We start from the raw sequence: 23,191 nt of genomic DNA on the forward strand, positions 1-23,191 counted from the left end.
CACAGTCACTGCTGTGAATGCCCTCTTGTCCCCAGGTCGAAGTGCATCCTTAGAACTTGGATGCCAGCCAAGGCTTAGCACCTCCCAGGCTTCCCTGGGCTTCTGGAGGGACCACTGTGGCGGCAGGGGTCCCTGGCATGACCCATAGGAGCAGGCAGCCACCTTTCGGATTCCTACAACCCCTCCCCGCCTTAAAAAAAAAAAAAAAACAGATTTTGGCTTGCCTGAGAATGGAAATAGTGGAATTTGATGTGCAGCCGTTGGGGTCGGGAGAGAGAGAGCTGCCCTCCCCCGCTCCTAGCGACAGCCCAGTTTTGTACGCTCAGCTGGCCTCTTGCCATTTCTGGAATCAAAGCCTGTCTGCATTACATGACCACAAAGAAGGGTCTTGCCAGCGCCCCCGGCTTCCTACGCACCCACAGCCAAGAGCACTGGGAAACAGTCGGGTTCCTGGAGGGTTCTCTTCGTGGGCTGTGCACGTGGTGGGGCCGTGGGAGGGGGCCGTGGGATCTGGGGTGCAGAGAGGCCTGGTACTCCTGCTTCCCTCCCAGATGGGATCTGGAAACCACCCATTTCACTGGAAAGTTTCAGACCGCACCACCTGGCGGCAGACTTCTGTTTGCGAATCCTTCTCGAACCGCCGTGGGCCCCCAGTTCTGTTTGCTTGCGTGTGTCTTCTTCAAAACGCTTCCCGTCATTTCTGACTGTAGAAGCAGTCGTGCACGTTCACAGCAAGCAATTGGACAATGTTGCATCCAGCGCCCAGGCCCAACCTCTGGGACCGTTTTGCTGCCGCTCTTTCCAAATGCGCCTGTGTGACCGCGGTGCCTGGAAAACGCATGCGGATAATCTTCGTGGATGCGATCGTATTCTCTCCGCTCTGTGGCGACTGCTTGTCTCTCTCAGGAAAATGCGGGGAATGTTTTTCTGGGTCCGTAAACTCAGAATCGCATTTAGTTGTTTGACACGTATTCGTGGAGCGCCTCCTCTGTCGGGCAGTACTTGGTACGCCAGATGGTGATAAGTGCCCCAGAGGAAACTAAGGCAGAGAAGGGGTGAGGGAAGGTGGCGGGGGGTGCGGTGGGGGCTGCCATTTAAATAGAGGGGTTTGGGAGACCTCACCCAGGTGATGAGGTGAGCCAAAACCTGAAGGAGGGGAGGAGGAGAGGATATGTGGGAAAAGAGTTTCAGGCAGTGGGAACGGCATGTACAAAGGTCCTGAGGTGGGAGTGTGCCCGACAGGTCTGCAGCAAGGAGGTGAGGGTGGCTGGGGCAGAATGCATGAAAGGGAGTAACAGCAGGTCAGGTAGGTGATGGGGCAGACAGGCTGGGTGGGGCTTTGTAGGGCATTAGGAGGACTTTGGAGAATGGAGGGGGAAGGGCAGAGACTAAGAAATGGTGGCCATCGTCCCAGTGAGAGAGGGCGACCTCTCTCCCTGGCTTGGCGTGCACCTTAGGTGTGGAAGAGGTGAGGGCGCGTTGGGTTCGAGGTACATTTTGGAGGCAGAGCCGGCAGGATGTTGTAGGGACTTGGCGGAAGGGTTGAATGGGCAGCGGCAGGCTGACCCCTGCGCTGCTGGCCTGAAGAACAGGAAGGAGGGTGCTGCCCTGGTTGGGTGCAGGGAGGAAATCAGGGAGGCCGGCGGGAGTCCGTTTGGACGCGTGAAGTCGGAGATGCCTGTGGAACAGCTTGGTGAGTGTGGAGTGGGCGGTGAAGCCACATCGTTCCCTTTAGCGCAACAGCTTTAGAAAGCTCAGTGTCTTTTGAGTATAAGACTATTGCGCGTTCTTGGTTAAAAAAGAGAGAAAGAGGAGGGGAGGGGATGGGAGCGGGGGAGAGACAGGACAAACCCAGAGAGTCCAGAAAGCTGGGCAGCTGAAGGGGACGGCTCCCCGGCTGCCCATGCCTGCTCCCCAAGGGTAGCCACTGTTACATGCAAAGCATAGCGTGTCCTTCCAGAAGTGTTCTGGAGAATATGCCTCTTTTGTTTCGGAGCACAACAGGATTGGCCCCTCGGCGGTCCTCACCTGCTCTCCCACCGGCCGGCGCCTGGGACCCTGGGTTCCCGAGCAGTGCCGCTAACCCTTCCGTTCTTCCATGTCCGCCTTCTTATGGGACATTCTAGGCACGTCTGTGTCACAGGCCCATTTTATAGGTACGGACTTGGAGACCGACAGGCACAGATCTGGTGGCACATAAACAGTTAAGATTGCAAATGAACTGAGTCCTCAGGGAGACCAGACGTGTGACCCTTGATTCTGCCCAAGAGCGACATGGGGGGGGCGGTTGAGGGTCAGCAGTCATGCTGGTTGGGGCCCCGGGGACAGGACTTCACGAGCGGGCAGTCAGCAGTTGAGGGTAGAGGGCTCCCCAGACCGCAGAAACAGCCCAGGTAGGGGTCGGGAGACCCCAAGGTGGGGTCCAGCCTGTGAGGGGCCTGGGGAGAGGCCCTGGGAGCAGGGGTGTGGCAGGAGAGGGAGGCCTGGCAGGGGCAGACATCGGAAGGGCAGAATGACGGCTTCTGCAAGAGCTTTAGGGCAGACGGGGTGGCCTGAGTGTGTCCATGCATGTGCATGTGTCCAAGAGAGGAGAAACGAGAAGCCAAAGCCCCTCACTCCTGAGGCTGAGAGAAACACGCTTCCCCAGGTCCCCAGGCCACACAGGGCTCCTGGCCGGGCCGACCTCTGCCCCGGGCGGGATGCACATCCTTTCCCGCAACAAGGTGACCCCCCGTCTATGGGGGCGCCGCTTTCCCGGGCGACAGATGACAGCGCTGTCAGTCACCAGCAGCCTGGCTCGCGGCCACCCTGCTCAGCAGGGCGCACCCGCTGGCCCCTGGCAGCAGACCCGGGCCCTGTCCCAGGGCCAGGAGCCGCTGGCAGAGATTGCCCCAGCTGCTCAGCGATCCGAGGCGCCCCACAGCCCCCTCGGCCTCTCCTGTTATCAGCGCTCGGCTGCGTGGTGTGGCAGGCCAGTGGCGGGCAGCTCCGTGGCGTAGCAGGGTCAGCAGCGTGGCCGGCCGTGGGCCGGGCGGGGGGTGGAGGGGGGCAGAGACTGAGAAGCGCTGAGTGTCAGCCGCCGGCTGGAGCTGGAGGCCCGTGGGTGGCTGAGGTGCTCCCGGGTCCGGCTTCGATCAGCTGTGGGGCCTCCCTGAAGGCGGTGGGGGGTAGACAAGAGGATGGGAGGGTGGGGAGTGAAGGACAGGGGCCCCTGAGAGCAGAGAGGGAACAGCTGCATGATGGCACGCTGGCCACCCTGTGGGTGTGCCGGGCCCTTTACCCACGCAGTCTCCTCTCCCCTTGTAAGTGGTCCTGCTGGCGGCTGCTGTCACTTCCCTGTTCAGATGGAGAAACCGAGGCACCGACGGGGAAATCGTTTGTATGAGGTCACACGGTATAAAACAGAGGGGCCAGGGCTCAAGTCGGACCCTTCTGTGAGTCACTTGACTTCTCCAACCTCCTGGCCGCAGGGGGTAACAATGGCACCCGGCTCTCAGGGCTGTTGGGAGCGGTTAGCGAGGCCCCTGATGTGCTGGCAGAACAGGCCTCTTGGCACACGTCAGGCGCTTGCGAAAGAAATGCTGGTAATTATTATCATTGAGTCCTTTATGTTCCTGACCTCAGTTACTCCCACGCCCTGACAGGCCCATCGGATCCTGGCTTCCACTGCAGAAACTCCTTTGAACTGCCATCTAGTAGGAAAATTCCCGTCACGCCAACAGCAGACCCTTGAGGCCCCACGTCCCGCCCAGCCCCGCACAGTCTGCCTCGCGTTGGGTCACCTCCTCCTGAGAGCTCTGAAGTCCCAAAGACTGGAGATCAAGGCAGGTCCTGGGTGATGCCAAGCTCTGCTGTCTTCTCTTGGCATCAGTTGTTTTAATCTGTGCCTAGGATTCATGGTCCCCGGACACCCGCTCTAGAGGAGGGCCTGTCCCGGGCGGGAGGAGCAGCCGCTGGGCCGAATGCTGGAGAGCATTCCTGCTTCTGTCCTCGTCTGGTGCTTGTCTCATGTGGTGTCTCTTCCCCCCCACCCCCCCCCCACCCCCTCCCACCTGTCCAGGGAACCAGCCTGATCACTGGGGGTGGGGGAGGGGGCAGAGGACTTCAGCTCTGGGCTCTTGAAACCTTGTAGTTCCCCAGGGGTGATCTGCGTTCTGCTGGGGGGATGGGGCTTGAGACAGGTCAGCGGACGGCTTGTATTTTCATGGTTCTGCATTTGTTTCACGTGGATTCTATTTTTGACAACCCCGACCATAACTCGGACATCACACCCACGATTTCACGGATCTTATTGGTAAGACTAGGTTTTAAAGAGAGAGAGAGAGAGAGAGAGAGAGAGGGCCAATTTAAAGAAAAACTTGAAGTACTCTTGGTCGCCCAGGTGGGACCCAGTTCTGGGGGCATTTGGGATGACGGCAGGTGGAGGCCGGCAGCTTGCTGGGGTGACAGCCCAGGAAGTGGACCTTGCTGGCCCGTTGCCGCCTATGGCCAGCTGTGTCTCCAGGACACGGGACTGGGCAAAGCCATCTTCGGAGGTTATTTGCACCCTGTAGGGTCTAGGGCCTGAGGCTCAGTGGAAGAAGGGATGTGGTGGCCCCAGGGCCAGGCCCCGGGTGGGAAGTCCTTCCTGCTCGGCTCTGCCATCCCAGCCCCTGCCCACCACCGTCCACCTTCCTGATAAGTGTTCCCTCAAGTCCAGGAAGCCGGCTCAGGCTGGAGTCCCTGGGATGTGGGGGGCAGAGGCTGGGATGTGCCAATGGGAACAGAGGGATTATATCTTGAGCAGATAAAAACAGTCGGGGAGAAATCCAAGGAATTTTAATTACCGCTGCACATCTTTGGAGTCTTGAAGGCCTGGCCCTTGTAGGCCAGACATGCAGGCCAGCTCTGGGAATTGAGGCAGGCCACTTCTGCTCAGCCTCCCTGCCCTTCTCCAGCTGGGGGTACCCGTGGAGGTGCCCCCCTGCTTAGCAGGTGGCAGCAGCTTCCTCCCTCTGGCCTCCGAGCTTGGCCGGGATCTTGGGCTCTGATTTTAGGGGGGCTGTAATGTGGTTCTGAAGGCTCTGGGGGTCACAGCTTTCAATGGCAAAGCAGCAGAAGCCCACCGTGAATTGCCGTAAGCGACAAGGGCAGCTCAGTGGCTTCTGTAACTGTCCCCTCCCCCAGGAAGCACAGGCGAGGGTGTATCTGGCCCCAAGGTTCATCCCACAGATACTTGCTGTTTACTATATATCAGGCACTGTTCTAGACCCAGTTGCTTGCCCTTGGGGAGCTGACTTTCTAGAAACGACTTGGCCTAGGGCCTTGGACCAAGTGCCCTCCCCTGGGCACTGGTCTCTCTCTCTGTCCCTTTGTGAGTTCGCTTCTGGGGTACGCTGTCGCAAGCAGCTGGAGATGAGATTATACACAGCCTTGGCACCGGAGAAGACTTCTTTCCCGCCAGCCGCTGTGAGAAGCATCCCCAGGGGGAGGACTCTGAATTTGCTTAGCTGGGGGACAGGTGCTGGGCAGGCGGAGCCCGGAGCCCCCAATGGGGGCTACATGGCCATGGGGGGGCTGCATTGTCCTCAGGGGAATGTCGGAGGGCTCTGCCCCACATGTCATTTGTTTGAGAAGAGGTGCTGTGTCTTTCTGGAAGCAGCTGTCAGGTCTAGGTTCTGCTGATGTCCAGGAGGAATAAGTCTGTTTCCCTCCCATCGTCGGGGAGGAGGGAACCCCCAGTCCCTCCTGGCCTGTCACTGGAGCCGGGGCCCCAGGAACCTTCCCACCCCTGGCTCTTCACCAGTGGTTACCTTTCAGCCCTGGGTTGCACGTTGCCTACCTTTCAGCCCTGGGTTGCATGGTGCCTAGGTTGGGGTGGAGTGGGGGATTCCCGAAGTTTTGACCTGCCATTCTGGTGGGTAGAGTGACTCTCAGGGACAGAAGTAACAAAGGTCCACAGGTTAAAGTGCACGTTGGAGATGGGGACATTGAGGCCCCGAAAGTGGATGGCCATGGCTTTCCTTCCACTCCTGATTCCTGCTGGGTAGGGCGACTGGAGCCCCAGAAGATCTCTTCTCAAGGGGACCATGAGCATCATCCTGCACGCCCCACCCCCACCCCATTCTAGAGACAAGGGGCCCGGGGCCGGGAGGGTTCTAACCCCAGCTCTGTCACTTTCTCTCCTTAAGTGACCTTGGACCAGTCCCTTAATTTCCTGGCTGAGCCCCAGGTCCTTCTTGTAAAGCGGGTTATTGTGTGGGGTTTTATTAAATTAGATTTTAGTGGTGCAAGTGATACATTAATACACTCGTCTCAGAAATTAGACTGCTTCTGAGAAAGTTGAAGTTTCTCACTCTCCATCTCTCGTGTCCCTCCCTCCTGGGGGTAACCATGGGGATACGTGGACGTTGGGTCTGGTATTTTCTTAGATGTACAGGTAGCATTATACCCTTAACACTACTGAACTTAAACGTGCCTCCTTGCTGCTCTCATGAGAATGTCATCCGGGGATGGACCCTGGGGCGTTGAACCACTGGACGTTAGGTTTTTGCAGGAATAAAATGTGAGGATGTTCCAAGCACGTGGCAAAAGAAGGGCCCTACAGAAGGAGAAGAAAAGCTCATGTGTCGTGTATCCCGCTACGTGTATTTTGTCTCCCTTTTCTCGTTGACTTTCTTTACATCTAAATCCCCGTTTTACAGAAGAGCAAAGTGGGAGCCGGAGTGGTTAAGCAAGGCGTCTGCGGCCACTCAGCTGCTGAGGGCGGGCCGGCAGGGGCCCCGGCTCCCAGGTTCGGCCGGGTTCCGGGGACAGAGCATCCCTGCCCTGGACGGCCTGCCTGCCTGCGGCGGTGCCGGTTCCCCAGGCACGCCTGGCCGGGCTGCGTCTGTACGGTGTGCTGGGAAGAGGGAGCTTGCCAGAAATTTCCTGGGCAGCTCCAGGGCGGACTACTTGGATCTAAGGGTTACTGGGTGGCTGGGTCGTGCCCCCCACCCTTCTCTTCCCCCGGCATGTCCCAACCCTGTGCATTCTTGGAATCTATAAGTTGTGCCGTGTTCTGTGGGCACCAGGAGTTCTCTTTGAAACCCGTGGCACCAACATCTGTTAGCTCTTAGAGAACAGAAAGATTGGCAAAGGACTGCCGGGGCAGGCGGTGGGGGAAGATATTAAGCTCAGGAGTACGAGTCTGAAAGACAAAGAGGAAAAACCCTAACCGAACTCCAGCCCGCTCCCAAGCCCTGCTTTGATGTGGTTTCCCGTCCCCGGAGGCCTTATAAGGCCTCATGCCTGCAATTCTGGACTCTGGGTCGGTGTTGGCTGCACTTAGCCCCCGGAGGAGCTGGCCTCTCTTCCTGGGGCCCAGCGTGGGGCAGAGGAACAGCGGTGCTGGGACGTGGGAGGGAGGGGGCTCCGGGTCCTGTGGCCTGAAAGGCCACCAAGCCTGACCGCTGAGCAGGGGGCAGCCTGGCATCAGGCTGGGTGCGACAGGAGGCCTGGGGGTCCAGAGAGGCCTTTGATCAGAACTTAGAGCCTCGTCTGAGGCCAACTGTCCTGAGGGTCAGGGGAAAAAGGGCCTGGGACTAGGGGCCAGAATGATGGCCGAGTAGACAAAGCAGCAGTGAAGGGAAGTCACTGCATCCCAAGCCCCATACTGGGGCTTCTTACAGGGGGGGCAGTGAAGGGTGTGGGCTCTGGAGCCAGGCAGCCTGCCTTCCATCCTGGCTCTGACACTGACTAGCTGTGTGACCTTAGGCAAGTCACTTAACCTCTCTGTGCCTCAGTTTTCTCATCTGCGAAGTGGGGACAATAATGGTATTAGCTCAAAGGATTGCCCTGAGGATTAAATGCGAAGCGTTAAAAACAGTATGCCGGGTAGGAGGGTGTTTCCCAGTGTCTTTGAGGGCACGTTGGGTCTGGTGAGACTTTGAGCTTCTCTGAGCAAAGTTCTGGTAGCCATTTGACAATCAGAGTAGAAGAAGAAGTAGAAAACAATAACTACCGGTCTCATGAGCCTCAATCGTATCAGGTGTAACGTTAAACACTTTACCTGCCGTGGCTTACTTAACCCTCACAACCCGCCCTGAGGCATCATGAGTGCTATCATCCCTGTGTACACGTGGGGAGGCCGAGAAATTTCCCTCACCCAAATGATGCATCTTGTGTGAAGCAGAGCTGGGATTTGAACCAGGGTCTGACCCATTCCAGTACTGTGCCTTGCACCTGCTGCACTGGGGCTCCCAGCAGGGCTCGTGGCTGTCGAGGGGTCTGAGCGCCTTCCTGAAGGGTGGTCCTGAGGGCCTGGCCCCAAACCTCGCAGGCGGGCCTCCCGGCCAGGGCCCTGCCAAGTCCCAGACCTGGCAGGGAGGAGCCGTGGGCCCTTCTAGTCGCACAGGACAAACAGGAGTACTTGTCCACCACCCACGGAGCCACTAGCCAGCCTGTTTTTCTTACATTTCTTTAAGTGTGATCCGTGGTCCCTGGCAAGTGCCCAGACTCTTGGCTGCCTCCGTCCCTGTGCCCACAGGAGCCCTGATTCCACTGCACAAGCCCAAGCCAGGCATGGCTCCAATCTTAGCTGATGATCCAGAGCCACTCGCCTGGCCTCTTGGGGCCTCCTCACTTAAATCCAGGGCTGTTGGGAACCCCATTCTCTGGAGGTTCTTGTGAGGAGTCTGTCAGTCAGTGCCTCGTACACCAGGAGCACTTGGTAAATGATGCAAGTGGCTGTCATTACCATTATGTCCTGTCTTCTATGTCCCTGGAGGGTTGAGGGTGCTTTCTTCGTAGAACAAATAATAATAACAGTTATAACTCTGAGTTTACAAATTGCAGATCATTTTTATGAGCGTTTATTCCTTGAGAGATAGAAAGCGCGGAGCCGTGGCAAAGATTGAGGGAGATGATATACTCATAAGGTGCCTCGCACGGTGCCTGGCACTTAGGAGACATGCGAGAAGGTCAGCTGTCCTATCGTTGCTGTGGTTCATCATTGTGCCCATTTTACAGAGAAATAGACTGAGGTCCCAAGAAGGCAGTGGCTGGGCAATGCCAGCCCGGTCCAAGGGCGAGCGAGGCAAGGGAGCCAGGACGTGATCCTGTGTCTGGCCCCACACTGCATTGCCTCCAGCTTAGCGATTCAAAGCTTGAAGACCACAGACACTGCACGGCACTGGCCCCGGGCCGCCTGGCTCAGCGGATGAAATGAACGTTTGCCAATGTCGAGCTTCTGTAACTGCACAGTATGTCAGTGGACCGTGATGCAAAGGAGCTCTCACAGGGTTATACAGAGCAGGGTAAGGTTTAGCAGGAAGAGGCCGACCCCGGAGCTTGCCAGAAGTCTGCTTTAATATGCAGAGATGTGTCTTTACTGTGTCAGAGAGCTTCGTCCTCACAGCAGACAGTTCTCAGAGTGCATGATACACACTGTGAGGCATCGTTATCGGGGTTCCAGACAGCTGCTTTGTTGGGAGTGACGGAGTCTTTAAACTCCTCCAAGTCTGCCAATAAGAAGACACGTGCGCTCAAAAGTATGGGTCTGGCAGGTCCTGTCTGCCTTGCCTGCAGCGGTCAGGGTGGTGGGCCAAGGTCAGCACTGAGCCCCCCGCTTTCCAGAAGAGCCGAGCGTGAAGCGGGCTGTTGACTCCCTTGAAGACCGTCAGCTGCTCCTGTGAGGAAGTGCTCCTTTATGGGGAGATGGCATCCGTCTTCCTCTGGCATGAAAGATGGGCTCTAATTGGCTGCCGGAGCGTCCCAGCCGTCTAATGATGCCACCTGAGTGCGTCCCTTCCCTGTCACCAGCTCCCTGCTTCCCTGTCAACTCCAGCGCCGTTAACACAAACAGCCAGTTTACAAGCCCGGGAAGTGTTCGGTGATTATGATAATTGGCGGAGGAGGAGGGAGAAGCCATCCTCTCTTCAGGAATCAAGCAGCCTGGTTTTGAAGTCAGTGGGACCCCGGGAGTCTGAGTGGCCACATTTTCACAACCCGTAGGAAAGAGTGTGTGACGCCCCCGAAAGATCTGAAAGGAGAGCGAGAGGAGAACACTGGCCCTGATCCATAAAATGTCAGCTGTTGATCCTTTAAAAAAAAAAAAAAAAAAGAAAAGAAAAGAAGAGACTTAGCTCCAGCTGTGTCCAGTTGATAAGATCAGATATACAAAGCATTATTTTTGTTTGGTTAATCAAAGCAAGCCCTGATTTTTCTGTTAAGGATCTGAGGTGCAGGATTTTTTTTTTCCTTTTGAGTTTTCAACGAGAAGGGTACGTTCTCATTTTTTTTTCTCTTTGGCCCCCCCCGGGTTTTTTTTTTCAAAAAGAGAAGTTGGTGACAGCTGCTGAGTTTGGGCTTTTTTATTGCTTGTCATTTTGTGGTTCGAGAAATGCTGCCGTAGCATTGTTGTGGCATCTGAAGAGATAAGACGGTATAACTTCTCAAACCTTGTCTCTCCCCCAGAAGGGGAGCATTTCCCAAAGTGGGTTCCTCGGAACACGAATCCCATGTGATGCTTGTGTAAAACAAATCTCCACGGTCTAAATAGGAGGAGAATTGGGGAACGTAGCCTCAGTTACTACTTGGATACTCACAGTGTCCATTACCGTCGTAAATTCTTCAGTACGGGATCTCGCGAAACTTCAGAACAATCTTTTTAGATCACAGAACTCTTACGGGCAGAATACCAAAAAATGCAGAAGACAGTCTGGCAAATGCCGGCCCTGCTTCTTCCGTATCTAGAGTCATCCTGCAGGGGTGGGGTGAGATAGGTCGTACCTTTGTCGACATCCCAGAAATTTCCCAGCCTGTGGACCAACCAAAGTCCCCTGGCCAACCTGACCACATCTGAATGACAGCCTGAGCAGGCTGGTTGGGACCAACTCTGCCATATGGGATAAGCCGCCAGGCATCCTCAAGGATGCCACCAGGCAAGGCATGTGCCAGGATCAGGCTGGTTTCTGGCAGGTATGTGCACGGGGGAGATGTGGCAGGCCTGTCTGAAGATCAGCCCGAGCCAAAGCATGAAGGTTTCTGAATGTGATGCTGAAGAGTTGGGGTTTATGTTAAGGGTAGTAGAGACCTCCCCTTGGGCACTCCAGGCCCTCTTTGTAAACCCATGGAGACGGCCCGCCTGGGACCCTCTGCTGGAGAATCGTTCAAACTGAGATCCCTTCTCGGGACCCACAGGGGCGGCTTGCTGGAGTCGAGTTGACTCCAAGGGGTAGATGAGAGACATTTTCTCATCTTGTCTCTGTCTTTTTCCAGGGTGGAGGGTGGAACTTCCTTTCTGAGGGAGAAGTGTGGTCGGGTATAGTATTTTATAGTGAGCTGAGAAAAAGTTACTTCCTGAAAAGCATGGTGATAATTCACTTTTCAAGTGTGATAGGATCCACCTCAGTTGACCTAAATTCCCATTGGAAGAATTAGAGCAGGATCCCCGCTTCCTTGTGACCAGCTGGGCACACGTTCATGACGTCCCAACACCAGGCTCCTACCTGACTCTGTCCAATTCTTGCTTAATGTCCCTGCTTTGTCTTCCTCTAGGAGCTCGTGGGTGAAATTTTCAGAGAAACGCTCAGTGAGGAGGAAGAGGAAGGCTTTCGGCTAGAAGGTACTGGAATCCATTGCTCTCTTCTTCCCAGGGTGCAGTGAGATGGGGAAGGGGCCATCTAGTCTACCGTGTGCCCTGTGTGCCCTGGAAATCTGCAGACCAGGTGGAGGACTGGACCCTGTCAGTGGGGGTGAGTGGGGGTGAGAGGCAAGAAGGGAATATTGCCCTTCACAGGTCCAAGCCCAGAGTGGAGCCAGGCTCCCGAGGCTCACATCCTGGCTCTGCTCTGTATTGGCTGTGGAGCCTTGGACAGGTTGTTGGAGCTCAGCTTTCCCATTGGGGGGTGATCACAGTAGCAGCTCATTGGCCCCTCAAACTGTGTTCGGCACGTAGCTGATCTATTTCCCCATTTGTCATTCACATCGCTCAGCTGGAGCACATACAAATGGCGCCCCACTGGCCGCTCTCCACTCACTCCTGTCTTTGTTCAAGGGGAAGCGCCTGTTGTGGAAAGGAGGCGGACACTGGAGCACCGACTTGACTTTGGGCAAGGCACGCCACCTTTCTGAGCCTTAGTTTCCACACTTACAGAACAGGAATGAGAGCCTTCTCCCTGCTGGACTCCCTGAGTTGATGCAAGCATAGGTGGCGTTGATTGGAAAGCATTTGCGAAGCAGGATAGCATTTCCGTTTTACGCTCAGAATCCGAGAAGAGAATCACTGCACTGGGGAAGCCTTAGGATGGTAGGGGCCTCGCTGTTGAGGTGAGGACAGGCAACTGGTAGGAGAGCTGAGGGTCTTAGGGGGACCTAGGCCTTGGGCCCCTGTAGAGCCTTGAGAGGAGAGCAGACAGTGCCAAGGGTTTCTCAAGGGGAGCCTGGGCCAGGCCTGAGGACTGTGGCCACATCCAGCTTGACAGTTGTCATAAGCATAGGGTCCCCCTGCTCAGCCCCAGGCCTGCTGCATCCAACCTATACTGTAAGAGACTCCCCAGGTGATTTGTGCACTTTGAGAAGCACTGTTTTAAGAGATCCACTCAGTTGCCCAGGAGCTGGAGGCAGGCTGGGACCCAGGTATCTATCAGACTCAAATATGAGCGGGTCCTGAACCAAGGGCGGGGAGTCCCATGGATGGAAGGCTTTGTGAAGGCTTGGGGGTGTTTCCCTTGAGCGTGCTTGCTTGAAGACCTGGTGGCTGCACGCAGGGGCTCTGCAGCTCTCATTCTGTCATGCCCTGGCTCCCCTCAAGCCTCAGCTGTCATCTTTGGCTCCATGGAGAGAGATGTCAGGAGTTGGTGCCGAGAGATCTGGGGAGTCAGATAAGGGTGTGCAGGGTGTAAGCCCTCAGGGACTGAGCTGATCCCGGACATTGATTACATGGGCATCAGCCCTCATTCCTGTTAGGTATTCATTTGCTCATTCGCACCATAACTCATTACTAAGTTCATTCTCTTGTTCATCTATCCCTCCACCTGTTCCATCCATCGCCCATTCACTACCCATCCAACCACCACTCATCTGTCTGTCCCTTCGTTCCCCTGTCACTCACCCACCCACTGGTCACGCCCCATCCATCCATCCATCCATCCATCCATCCATCCATCCATCGCCTTTTCATTCTCCTCTCTACTCTCCTGTCACCCACCCACCAGCCAGCCAGCTCTTTGTTATCACTCAGCCACCCATAATCCATCCTCCACCCATGGATGGATTCAATCATCCCTTCATCCACAGAACCATCATCCTCCAATCATCATCTGTCTGTCTTTCTATCCATCATTTGTTGAGCCTCTAGTTACTGCTCAAAACAAGGCAGTTCTCTGTCCATTGAGGCTCAGTTTGAAATCATGTAACTGATTTCAAGTGAGGTGTCTTTGCCTTCAGTCAGACATGAAATGGCCCGCCCATGGAATCCACTTCCCTCTGATGTCTGCATTCAGAGCATGCATGCTGTTATAATGAAGTAGAAGGAACGTTGGCCCTGGCTCCCCTCCCAGCTCTGGTAGCGACCTGCTGTGGATTGTGGCCAGGTCCCTCCAGCTCTGGACCCCCCCTTGCCCTCTGTAACATGATGAGTGAGGATGTGGAACCGGACTCTGTGGGTGCACGGAGGCTGTGGGCTCCTTGCAGGGAGAACGAACCCCTGAGACACGGGGAGGGCGACACTTACAAACATTGGTTGATGGATGGGGGATGAATATGAGGTGCCTGGGGGTCCCAGCTCCCGTTGGGGAAAAGGGTGTGAGGTTGGCATCATTCAGTCTGACCCCATGCCCCCCCCCAACCCCCTGCCCCCGCTGCATTCCTGGCCTTGAAGGGCAGCCTGGGCACCTTGCTCATTACTGATGATGTCTAGGCACATTGGTGCCGCCACTGAGGAGGGAGGGGGCTCACGCCACTCTCCTGCCTCAGTTTCCCAACTAGGGGTCGGACTGAGTTGTTGGCGGTCAAGCTTTTCGGCCTCTTTCTTCAAGCCAAAGCTGACGCAGAAGCAGAAAATACAAAACACATCAGGTTGCAGAAAGATGCAGCATGTCTCAGTATGTTTTATGTAAAAAAGGGCGTGACACAGCACTCCGTATTTCCTTGCACATGTGCGTGTGTACCGCGTGCATATCACGGGGTGGCTGGAGGCCTCAACACACAAAGACAGTAGCTCCTCTTGGGCGTGGGAGAAGGATACTAAAATCAGAAAGTGTGCACAAAGAGGACGACAGTGATGAGTGTTCAAACTTTCACAAGGAGGATGAATTGAGAGACGAACCACAGCATTAAAAAGCGAGAGCACTGCGTAGATGAAGCAGTTAAGAGCGAGACTGCTCTGGTGCGCGCCTGGGCTGCCGCGTGGCCCTGGGACTCCTTGGGAGGATGCTGGGCCCGTGACTGCCTGTGGTGCCACGGTCGCCCTCGGTGCAGAGGCCTGAGGCCGCACCCCCCAGAATGGGGGGACGTGGCCACAGTAAGAGCAGGTGCTGCTGAGCCCCCGAGAAGCATCCACCTGGCCTGGGGGCGTCCCTCTGTGCTACCCGGCCAAGGGAGAGCGCGCGGAATCCTGACTCTCTCCTTTGTCTTCCTGTTGGCCAAGTTCATTGCCTCTTGGCGGGCTGGAGGGCTGTTTAAGGGAGAAAAAAGGCCATCTGAGGCGTGAAGATAAAAAGAAGTCTTTTAGCCATCCCAGGAGAGGACAGCTTTAGCTCCTGCGTTGTTATGTAAAGCCGGCCCTAATCCAGCATCTTAACCGCCTTAACTGGCCAGCTGGGAGCTCGCGGGACGGCAGATTAAGTCTGGGCTTGGTGCGAGGCTTCCGAGCTCCTTTTGAACTGTGGAGAGAACAAAGTAAACATCAAAAGTCCCAAGCCAGGAGAGCTGGCTGGGCGTGGCAGGGGCGGACAGGAGGCTGGCTTTCCAGGGGAGAAGGGGAGAGGGACCCTCCCTCTGCTGGCCCGGCTGGGGTCTGAGCATGGGCGGCCAGCCCCACTCGTCACTCCAGTACCCACCTGGCTTCCCCACCTCCCCGGCTGGGCCGTAGGACAGGCGGTGGCAGCCTGTGGCTTGTGGCCTGAGGTGCAAACGGGTGCCACCCTTGTTTGGCTGACCTGTGTCACCCTGAATGGCCCCCGGAAGAGCTGTGTTTGGGGGTGTCCTCTCCACTCGGCATAGGATGCAGCTTCCTCTCTAGGTCCCCTCTCTCCCTTCCTCCTGGGGCTGTCCCCCTCCCTCCCCGTGCCTTGACTCACTTCTGCCCCTCCCCCTCTAGTATCTGCCCACTGACCCTAACACCGAGTCTGTTTCCTGTCTTCTGACCTCCACTTGGGGATGAAAGCAGGCAAAGAGCAACCTGCCTGGCATCTGTGGAGAGCTGACTTCACAGAACGCCCATCAAGGAACCCTCAGGATGAGTGAAGTCAGGAGGCCCCTCCCTTTGGGGGCCCAGGTCCTCCCTCCAGGACCCAGGGCTGCGGGGGGGGGGGGGCGGGGGGCGGCCTCCCTCTGCGCAGCCTGGGTCTGGCCTGACGGGGCCTATGGGATCCCCACTTCCCCAGCCTGAGGCTGTGGTAGAGTAGCTAGTCCTGCCCAGCACGGCCGTGGTGTTGGGATTGAGGCCCTGGGGTCTGAGTGGCCCCACTGTGAGCTTAGGACCTGCCTGACTCTGGATGGGCCCCGAAGTTTGTCTCACCCCCACCCCCTCGGAACCCAGGGGAAGTACCTTCCTATCTTTATTTGGACCTTTTGGGAATTTGCAGGTCGGGCCCCAGAGCAGCCGGGCTTTAAACCACAACTCACTGGGTGATCTGGGGTGAATCCCTTCACTTCTCTGTTCTGCATTTTCCTTGTCGGGGGGTAATCATTAGCACTTCCTCCTCAGGGCTCCCGTGAAGACCGTGAGGTCATTTATGTAATCCCAGTGAACGGCCCCGGTGCGGAGTAAGTGCCCGGTGTCTGTGAGCTGTCATGAGTCTTATTGTTTTATGGGTCTTTTCTTGAAGGGGAGCCAACTGGTGTTTATAATTATTTACCAGTCCAGATCAAAGAAGACCTATTTTCAAAGTTTCTTTAGTCCTGTTAGTATCTCTGAAGGTCTCCTTCTCCCAGCGCCTGACATAGAGTCTGGCATGCTGTAAGTGCTCAATAAATACTCACTGGAAGAATGAAGTCAACAGCATGAAGTCAGACAGTCCCCTCCCTCGGGCCACCCAGGGAGGTCCTGTGTACTCCCTCTTGCGGCCCAGGTCCGTCTGTCTCGGCCCCCAGGTGTGATGTGTCAACCACTCACAGACCCGAGGAGCCCTGGGAAGGCCTCTAGCCCCCTTCATTTGTAGTTGGCGAGCTGAGGCCCAGAGAGGGGACGTGAGCCGTCTAAGGTAACACAGCAGACTGAGAATGGAGCTCAGGCCTCTGACTCTTGCTCATTCAGGGGGTATTTAGCTGAGCATCGCCTGCAGGCGTGGGGCCCTGCTGAGTCCTGGGTGCTCGACCACGAACCAGGTAGGTGGGCCTTACTGGCAGGGTGCTCGCCTGAGGGAGGCAGGTAGTGACTGAATAATCCAGAGAACGGCCATGCAAATTTCTGGTAGTGGTAAAACGCCGTGAGGGGTAGATTGTGGCAAGGCCTCTCGGAGGAGGTGACATCTCAGCTGAGGAAGGACCAGCCTTGGGAGGATGTGAAGGGAGAGCAGCCAGGAGGAGCAAGCCGAACCCCAAGGTGGAAGGAACTTGGGGTCTAGGGAAGAACAAAAGGGAGGCCTATGTGGTAGGAGGAGCCACTGGGGACAAGGGTGGGCCAGCGGGCAGGGGTGGGACCACACGCTTGGGTTTTACGCTGCCTTTGAAGAGAAGGCATAGGCGAGTGCCAGCCTCTGACACCCGTTTTAACAAGATCCTTCCGGAAAGCGTGATGGGCCGCGTGTGGGGAGGAAGGAGGCCATGGAGATGGGGCACGGTCACAGTAGTGCGGGTGAGAGGTGATGACGTCACCCAGCATCGGGGCTGGGGGGCTGGAGGGCAGTGGGTGGCCCTGGGGGTAGAGGTGAGAGAGGGGAGGTCGGTGAAGGAAAGAAGGGATCCCGGGTTCGCCTTCGACGTCCGGCTTAAGGACGGAAGGCAGTGGTGGTGCCGCTTCTGACGTGGAGGCTTAGGCGGGTGACAGTGGAGGCTTTTTGTTGGGGGCACATTGGGTTCAAGATGGCTGTTGGACATCCAGGTAGAGAGGCCAAGTAGGCAGTTGGACACTGAGTCTGGAGGTCAGGGAGCAGCTGGGGGGAGAAAGAGAGGGAGGGAGGGAGGGAGGGGACTTCTAAGGACGTCCCCACAGGCGGCTCCGCACCACTCCCTGGCAGGGCCGGTCAATCGGCGGGGCTGGCCGGTGGTTCCCTGGAAGCCCAAGACGAAGAAGACACGACTGGTGAGCAGCGGGGCCCCCCCGACGGAGGGCAGGCGGGCCACACCCCGCTGGCTGCCGTGTCTCAGTTCAGAGCCTGTGCTCCTGCGAGTGTCAGCGAGGCCCGACTCCACTCCGCGGCAGTCCCCCCAGAAGCCCGGGTGTCGGCGGTGACAGCAGCTTCTCTCAAGTCTGTTCTTCATAAAAGCTCAGCTGGAACAGTGGAAATTCTGACTTGTGTCAGATACCGAAGAGGCTTTAGTAGTTTCAAGTAGCTCGGGGTTAGATTCTAAAAGTTGGATTTCATCACATGTTTTAACTTGGGCGGGGACCGAGGGAGAGTGGAAGGGACATGGTATTTTTAGCCCCAAAAGGCTTTTTTCTCTTTCCTACTCCCTCTCCCGGCTTCCCCCCCTCCCTCCCTGAACAGATGTTTCGTCTCAAGCCTATACAAACCTCAAAGCAGAGTGGCCATCAACCTTATGCTCTGATGAGGGAAAAGGCCAGAATGCTATTTGTTGGGAAGGCTTGTTTCCTTTGTTTTATTTTTTCCTCTCCTCTTTCCCCTTAGTCACAACCGGTCCTTAAAGAAATTCTCCCTACAGTAAAGTGCACCCTGGGGAGGCAGGATTGTGAAGAAAAACACCCTGGCTGGCATTTCTGGTCTCAGGAAGGGGTAGACACCCGCTGGTGGAAAGTGCCAGAAGCCACCTTGGAGAATACTCATCATGTCAATTCCTGTTTTGGTGGTGGTTCTTCCTGACAAGCAGGGGCTCAGAGTGATGGATAGTTAAGTCAGGATTCTTTGGCTTCTAGGGTGGATCTTGCCCAAAAAGGGCCAGCTGGATCTGGGAGCTCAAACCGTGTCATCCAACACGCACATACTCTCGCTGCCTTCCTCCCGTCCTCTCTCCCTCCGTCTCCGTCACCGGTGCCCTCCGCCCCTTTGTTGGTCTGTCCTGCTAAGGTGGGAAGGGTGGCTACCCAGCTCTAGGTGCTCACATTCTATGAACTCAGCCATCACAGGTGAAAGAGAGCCCCCAAGTCTCGCTACGTCTTGCAAAAGTGTGATTCTCACTTTGCTGGCGCAGGTGGATCTAGGTTTTGTGGGACCCGAACTTAATCCGGCTTGGGGGCCTTCTTTAAGAAAAGAAACACATGATTCTTTTATGGATTTATTTTTTTGTATGATCCTTTTATAACTTTGAACCAGATTATATATGTGTCCTGTTAAACCTAAATACCTGTATCTCCAACTCAGCCCTCCCTTAGCTCGATTCCAGAAATGCCTGTGTTCACCCCAACTGTGTGACACAAGAGGATGTACAGAAGTCAGAATGGGAAGAGACAGGGGTCGTAGCTGACTGGGGTTAAAATGCCTAATTGGAAAGTGTCAGAAAACCAAGTGAGCATGTGAACACATTGCTTAGGGCCTGTCCCACGCAAGTGAGGGGCCCACAAGCTTTCACTCCATTGGCTTCAGGACGAACTCTCCCGTTATACTGACCAAAGAGTGGCCACAGTGGCCACCGGGATGAAATATACCATGTCGGGTCTGGGCGCTGGGTGCACCCCCGAAGCTGGAGTCGAATCAGCCCTCTGTAAACCAAGTGGATTGGGATGGGAGGGGGGCGGCCACCGGAGGAAACCCAGATGCTCAGAAGGAGGAGCATGGTTGTGAGACAGGCAGGAACAGGTGTCAACGATTGTGTGACAGAGTGGAGAGACCAGTGGCTGGGGAGTCAGGAAACCAGGCTTTTAGTTCTTCTGTTTCTATCCCTTCTGGGTTCAAATCCTGGTGCTGCCACTTACCGTCGTTTTGATGGTGATGATGGTGTTGGCGGACCTGATGTGGTGCGACAGGCACTGTACCGTATTCTGGGGCCACAGCGAGAAGCTAGGATGAACTGAGTAATGATAACGGTGGTGTGAGAGAGTGTCACTGAGCAGGGAACCCTAACCTAGCCCCCGGGGGTATGCAGGCACCATCTCCCAGGTTGGAAGGCCTAAGCTGAGGACCTGAAGGGTGAGCAGGAGCTGGAGAGCCAGGACAGGCGTTCTTGGCAGGGATAACAGTGTGAGAGCACGGCTGGGTCAAAAACTGGAAAGCGATTCCGTGGGGAGACAGGGCTGAGAGACAGCGGCGGGCAGATCGATCTTGGCAAGGAAATGGCTTGATCCACTTTGCTTTTTGAGTTTAGTTTCCTCTTTAGTAAGATGCAAACAGTAACCTATCCTGCCTGGTGTTACTTAGAGGCCCTGATGGAGTAACGCGCACACCCACTAACTCCACCAGCCCGCGGCTGCGCTCGTTGACAGACAGATTTGTGTGTCTCTGGGATCCTTGCTCCCTGAGGAGAGCCTCGTGCAGATAACACAAGAAACCATTTGGCCTGGCATGGACATATGATACCTTTCTCTTTTTACTGGCAACAGATTTACGCGCCTAATTATATTTGGCATAGGCTAATATTAAAATTCCTCTGCATTCCCTCTCGCAGCTGCTGGCGGAGGGCTGGGGAGTCAGAAACATCCTGGCGAGCCACCCTGAGACTAAAATATTTGCGGCAGATAATCTGTACATGGACAATTGGGAAAGGCCTGTGGGGACATCAGGGCGGGGGTCCAACCTCCGGCAAGGAAGCGCTGGCTTGCGTTAAATCTTTACGTCGTATCAACTGGGAAGAACGTGGCAGGTAACCGGGCTAAGAGAGCCATGCCTTTGAGTGTTAGTGATTTCTGGTCTTTGGTGGGGTTGATGTAGTCATAACTGTGTTTCAGACTTGTCCCCTACTTCCAAAGTTTATTATCAACCAGGCCTTTCTGGATTGTGTTAAAGCAAGCTGGCAGTTGCTGATATCGTCCAGGGTTGGGATTTTAGCCTAAGTATGGGATTCAGGATCAGACCTACCTCTTTCAACCACCCCCTTCCTCACTCCGGTTCCTAGTCTCAATCAGGCCAGAATTTATGGCGTGTTTGTTATGCAGGCTTCCTTGCGTCTGCCTATGGGATTTGGTGCAGTTGAGCACACTGGGGTGGGATGGTTGCCCTGTGCATGGGTGGTACGTGTTGTGTGCTCTGGGCATCCCAGGGGCACTAGCCAGCAGGACCCTGGCTCCCACGAGACCTGCAGTCTGCCTGCCGGCATGTGGCAGGCTCCTGTGAAGCTGTCAAGAGACCCCAGATCAGATTGTGCAGAATGAAGGGCTAGTCCAGGTGGGGACAGACCGTGCTCTGCGCGTAACAAATGCATTCGTGCAAATTGGAGAAAGGAGCCCCCCTCAAGACACCTTTCTGCCGTCTGTCTGAAAACTGTCACCAGCAGTACACAGGCATCTGGGGTCCAGCCTGTGAACGGAGTCCCCTAGAGTTGTGCAGTACACAACCTGCTTCTCAGATGAGCCCAGGCCCCTTGGGGAAGAACGCTGAGGTGCTGGTCCCACCTGGGTGCCAGGGAGGGTGGGGCTGCGGGAGGGCGGGTCTGTTTTATTTCACAGCCTGAGTCTCACACTGTTTGGGTGGCGCCGGCTGTCAGCAGCTCTGGCTGGGTGGGCTGTGCCATCCGGCTCCCTGGGTCACTGCTATTTGCCAGGCTAAACAGTCTTGAGAAAGTGACCGTGGCTCTCCCAGCATGCAGTCCCAAATGAGCTGTTGATGCCTCCCATTGGGACTGGGGGTGCAGGGTGAGGGCGGGGAGTCTAGACCCCACGGCCACCCCCAAAGATTGCCCCCACTTGGGTCTTTCCTTGCTTACTGACGCTCCCCTGCACTCTCTTTCCCTCTCTTCCTCCCCAGCCCCCTCTTCTTTTTAAACTGGGGGAGGGACAGGGAAGAGACTGTCTTTGATCTCAGTGGAGGAAAAAAGTCTGCTCTGTTCAGGCTTTTGGCTAACACAACAAACAGTGTTTAAAATTTAACTTTGCTTAATTAATTAGTAATTCTGTTTAATGCTGTCTGATCTCCCTCCAAAAGGTATTTTGAAGCTTGAGAAGGGAACATCAAAGGGAGCCGGGTGAAGATGGTCAAGTAATGCATTTAATCTGGCAGTTGCTGGGGGTGGAGAGATGCCAGGTTGGGAGCTAATGTGGGAGAGAGCCATCATCTGGTAAACACAGCCAGCAGGCTCCTCGCAGCCATGGTGTGAGGAAGGACAGGGAGTAGTTTCCGAGGAGAAGGAGCTTACACACTGCCCCCCAGACTCATCTGAGCTGAGAATTGGTTTTAAGAAAGCAGAGTTGACATTTTCTCTCTTCCATGCCTGCTGTGTATGGTTGGGCAGGTTGTGTACTGCACAAGAGTTTCCAGTTAAGCAGGTGACCAGCAGGTGAAATCCAGCCTGCACCCTGCTTATCAGGGTACCCTAGCGGGGAGGGAGGGCTGCATTTACCTAAGTACAGTTCGCCATCTTTTCTTTTTTCAAAAAAAGATTATTGATTCATTGTTGAGGGGGAGGCAGAGAGAGAGAGGGAGAGAGAGAATCTCAAGCAGGCTTCTCGTTGTCAGCACAGAGCCTGACACAGGGCTTGATCTCACGAACTGTGGGATTGTGACCTGAGCTGAAGTCAAGAGTCAGACACTTAACCGATTGAGCCACCCAGGTGCCCCCGCAGTCTTTTCTATAAAGGGCCGGGAGAGTACATCTTTTGGGCTTTATGGGCCATACGGTCTCTGTCGTGACTCCTGAACTTTGCGTTGTAGAGTGAAGCACCCACACACGGTGCACATGAGCGTGTCTGTGTGCCACTCAAACTTTATTTACAAAAATAGGCGTTGGGTGGGTTTGGCTCCCAGGGCGTCCTGCTCTCTCATCCAAAGGTACTTCACAGACACTGTGAGCCCAGAATATAAACCCAGAATACGAGTCTTTGAACTTGAAGGCTTTGCTTTCCTCCTTAGTCTATCCCTTTCCTTCCTTCTTCTCCTACCTCTCCTCCAGCCCTCCTTTCTTCTTTGAAATTAGCTGGATGGCCTGCTGTTACTGGGAATGATTAAAGAGTGATCAGAGTGCCTCTGAAATTGTGCCCCCCAAAAGATCACCTCTGGGGGGAAAAAAAAATCCGCTGGGCTGAACAGGAGTAAGAGACAGAGAAAGGGCTCGAAATCTGGAGCCCAAGTCCATCTTGACAAAAATGCCATTCTCTTTGCTGGTTGGTGGGACCTGGGCAGCCCGAGGTGAATACCCTTTACCCTTGCTGTGCCTGCCCGTGAGCCTCGGGGTTGATGGATAGAGGGCGGTTTGTTCTGCACACGGCAGGTGGGGCCGGGGACTAGTTGATGCTGTTTGGTTCAAGAGGGTTCACATGTGGGTGTAGAACTCACAGGAGTTCCAGTCCCTCCTTCTGACACTGGGGTCCGCCAGGCTTTCTGACCAGCTCTCTGGTACCTCCTCTGGCCATTGGGCAGGGGACAGTGACCAGGTGAAGGGCCTTTGGTGGGGACAAAGGGTGCTTACTCTCCTTGTTCCCGGCCCCCAGGGCTCTGGGGCAGGGTGGCTCCCAGTCTCCCCCCGCCTGTCGGTGGCCAGCCCCATGGGTGTCCGGGTGGTTTTCTGAGCTGGGATGGGATGAGGGACCCCCTGGTGAAGAGAAGGCAATCCAGACCACGTTTGTCCTTAGAGAAGACACATAAAGAGGGTGAGCGGTGGAGGGGACGTTTTTTCCCACACCCCCCCTCCCCCGCCCCGGGTGAGGAGAGAGGAAGGGAGGGGAAGGGAGGAGGGCCTGTATGGGGGGGGGGGGTGTGCTCCAGAAAAGGAGAGAGCAGGGACAGAGGTTTCTTTTCTTTGGGTT

General features: G+C 55.6%; 1 protein-coding gene across 2 annotated transcripts in view; it reads left to right on the forward strand.

Moving 5' to 3' along the window:
• The window catches only part of NKD1 (NKD inhibitor of Wnt signaling pathway 1), an 83,475-nt gene that overhangs the window by 43,061 nt on the left and 17,223 nt on the right, over positions 1-23,191 (forward strand). For both annotated transcript variants that reach the window (XM_040497992.1, XM_040497993.1), the window contains one exon: positions 11,518-11,584. In XM_040497992.1, the coding sequence (XP_040353926.1) occupies positions 11,518-11,584 (67 nt within the window). The remainder of the gene's footprint in view (positions 1-11,517; positions 11,585-23,191) is intronic.

The sequence above is a fragment of the Herpailurus yagouaroundi genome, unplaced genomic scaffold, assembly GCF_014898765.1.
Source record: "Herpailurus yagouaroundi ecotype Mexico unplaced genomic scaffold, PumYag 190, whole genome shotgun sequence".
In the NCBI taxonomy this organism is placed as follows: domain Eukaryota; kingdom Metazoa; phylum Chordata; class Mammalia; order Carnivora; family Felidae; genus Herpailurus; species Herpailurus yagouaroundi.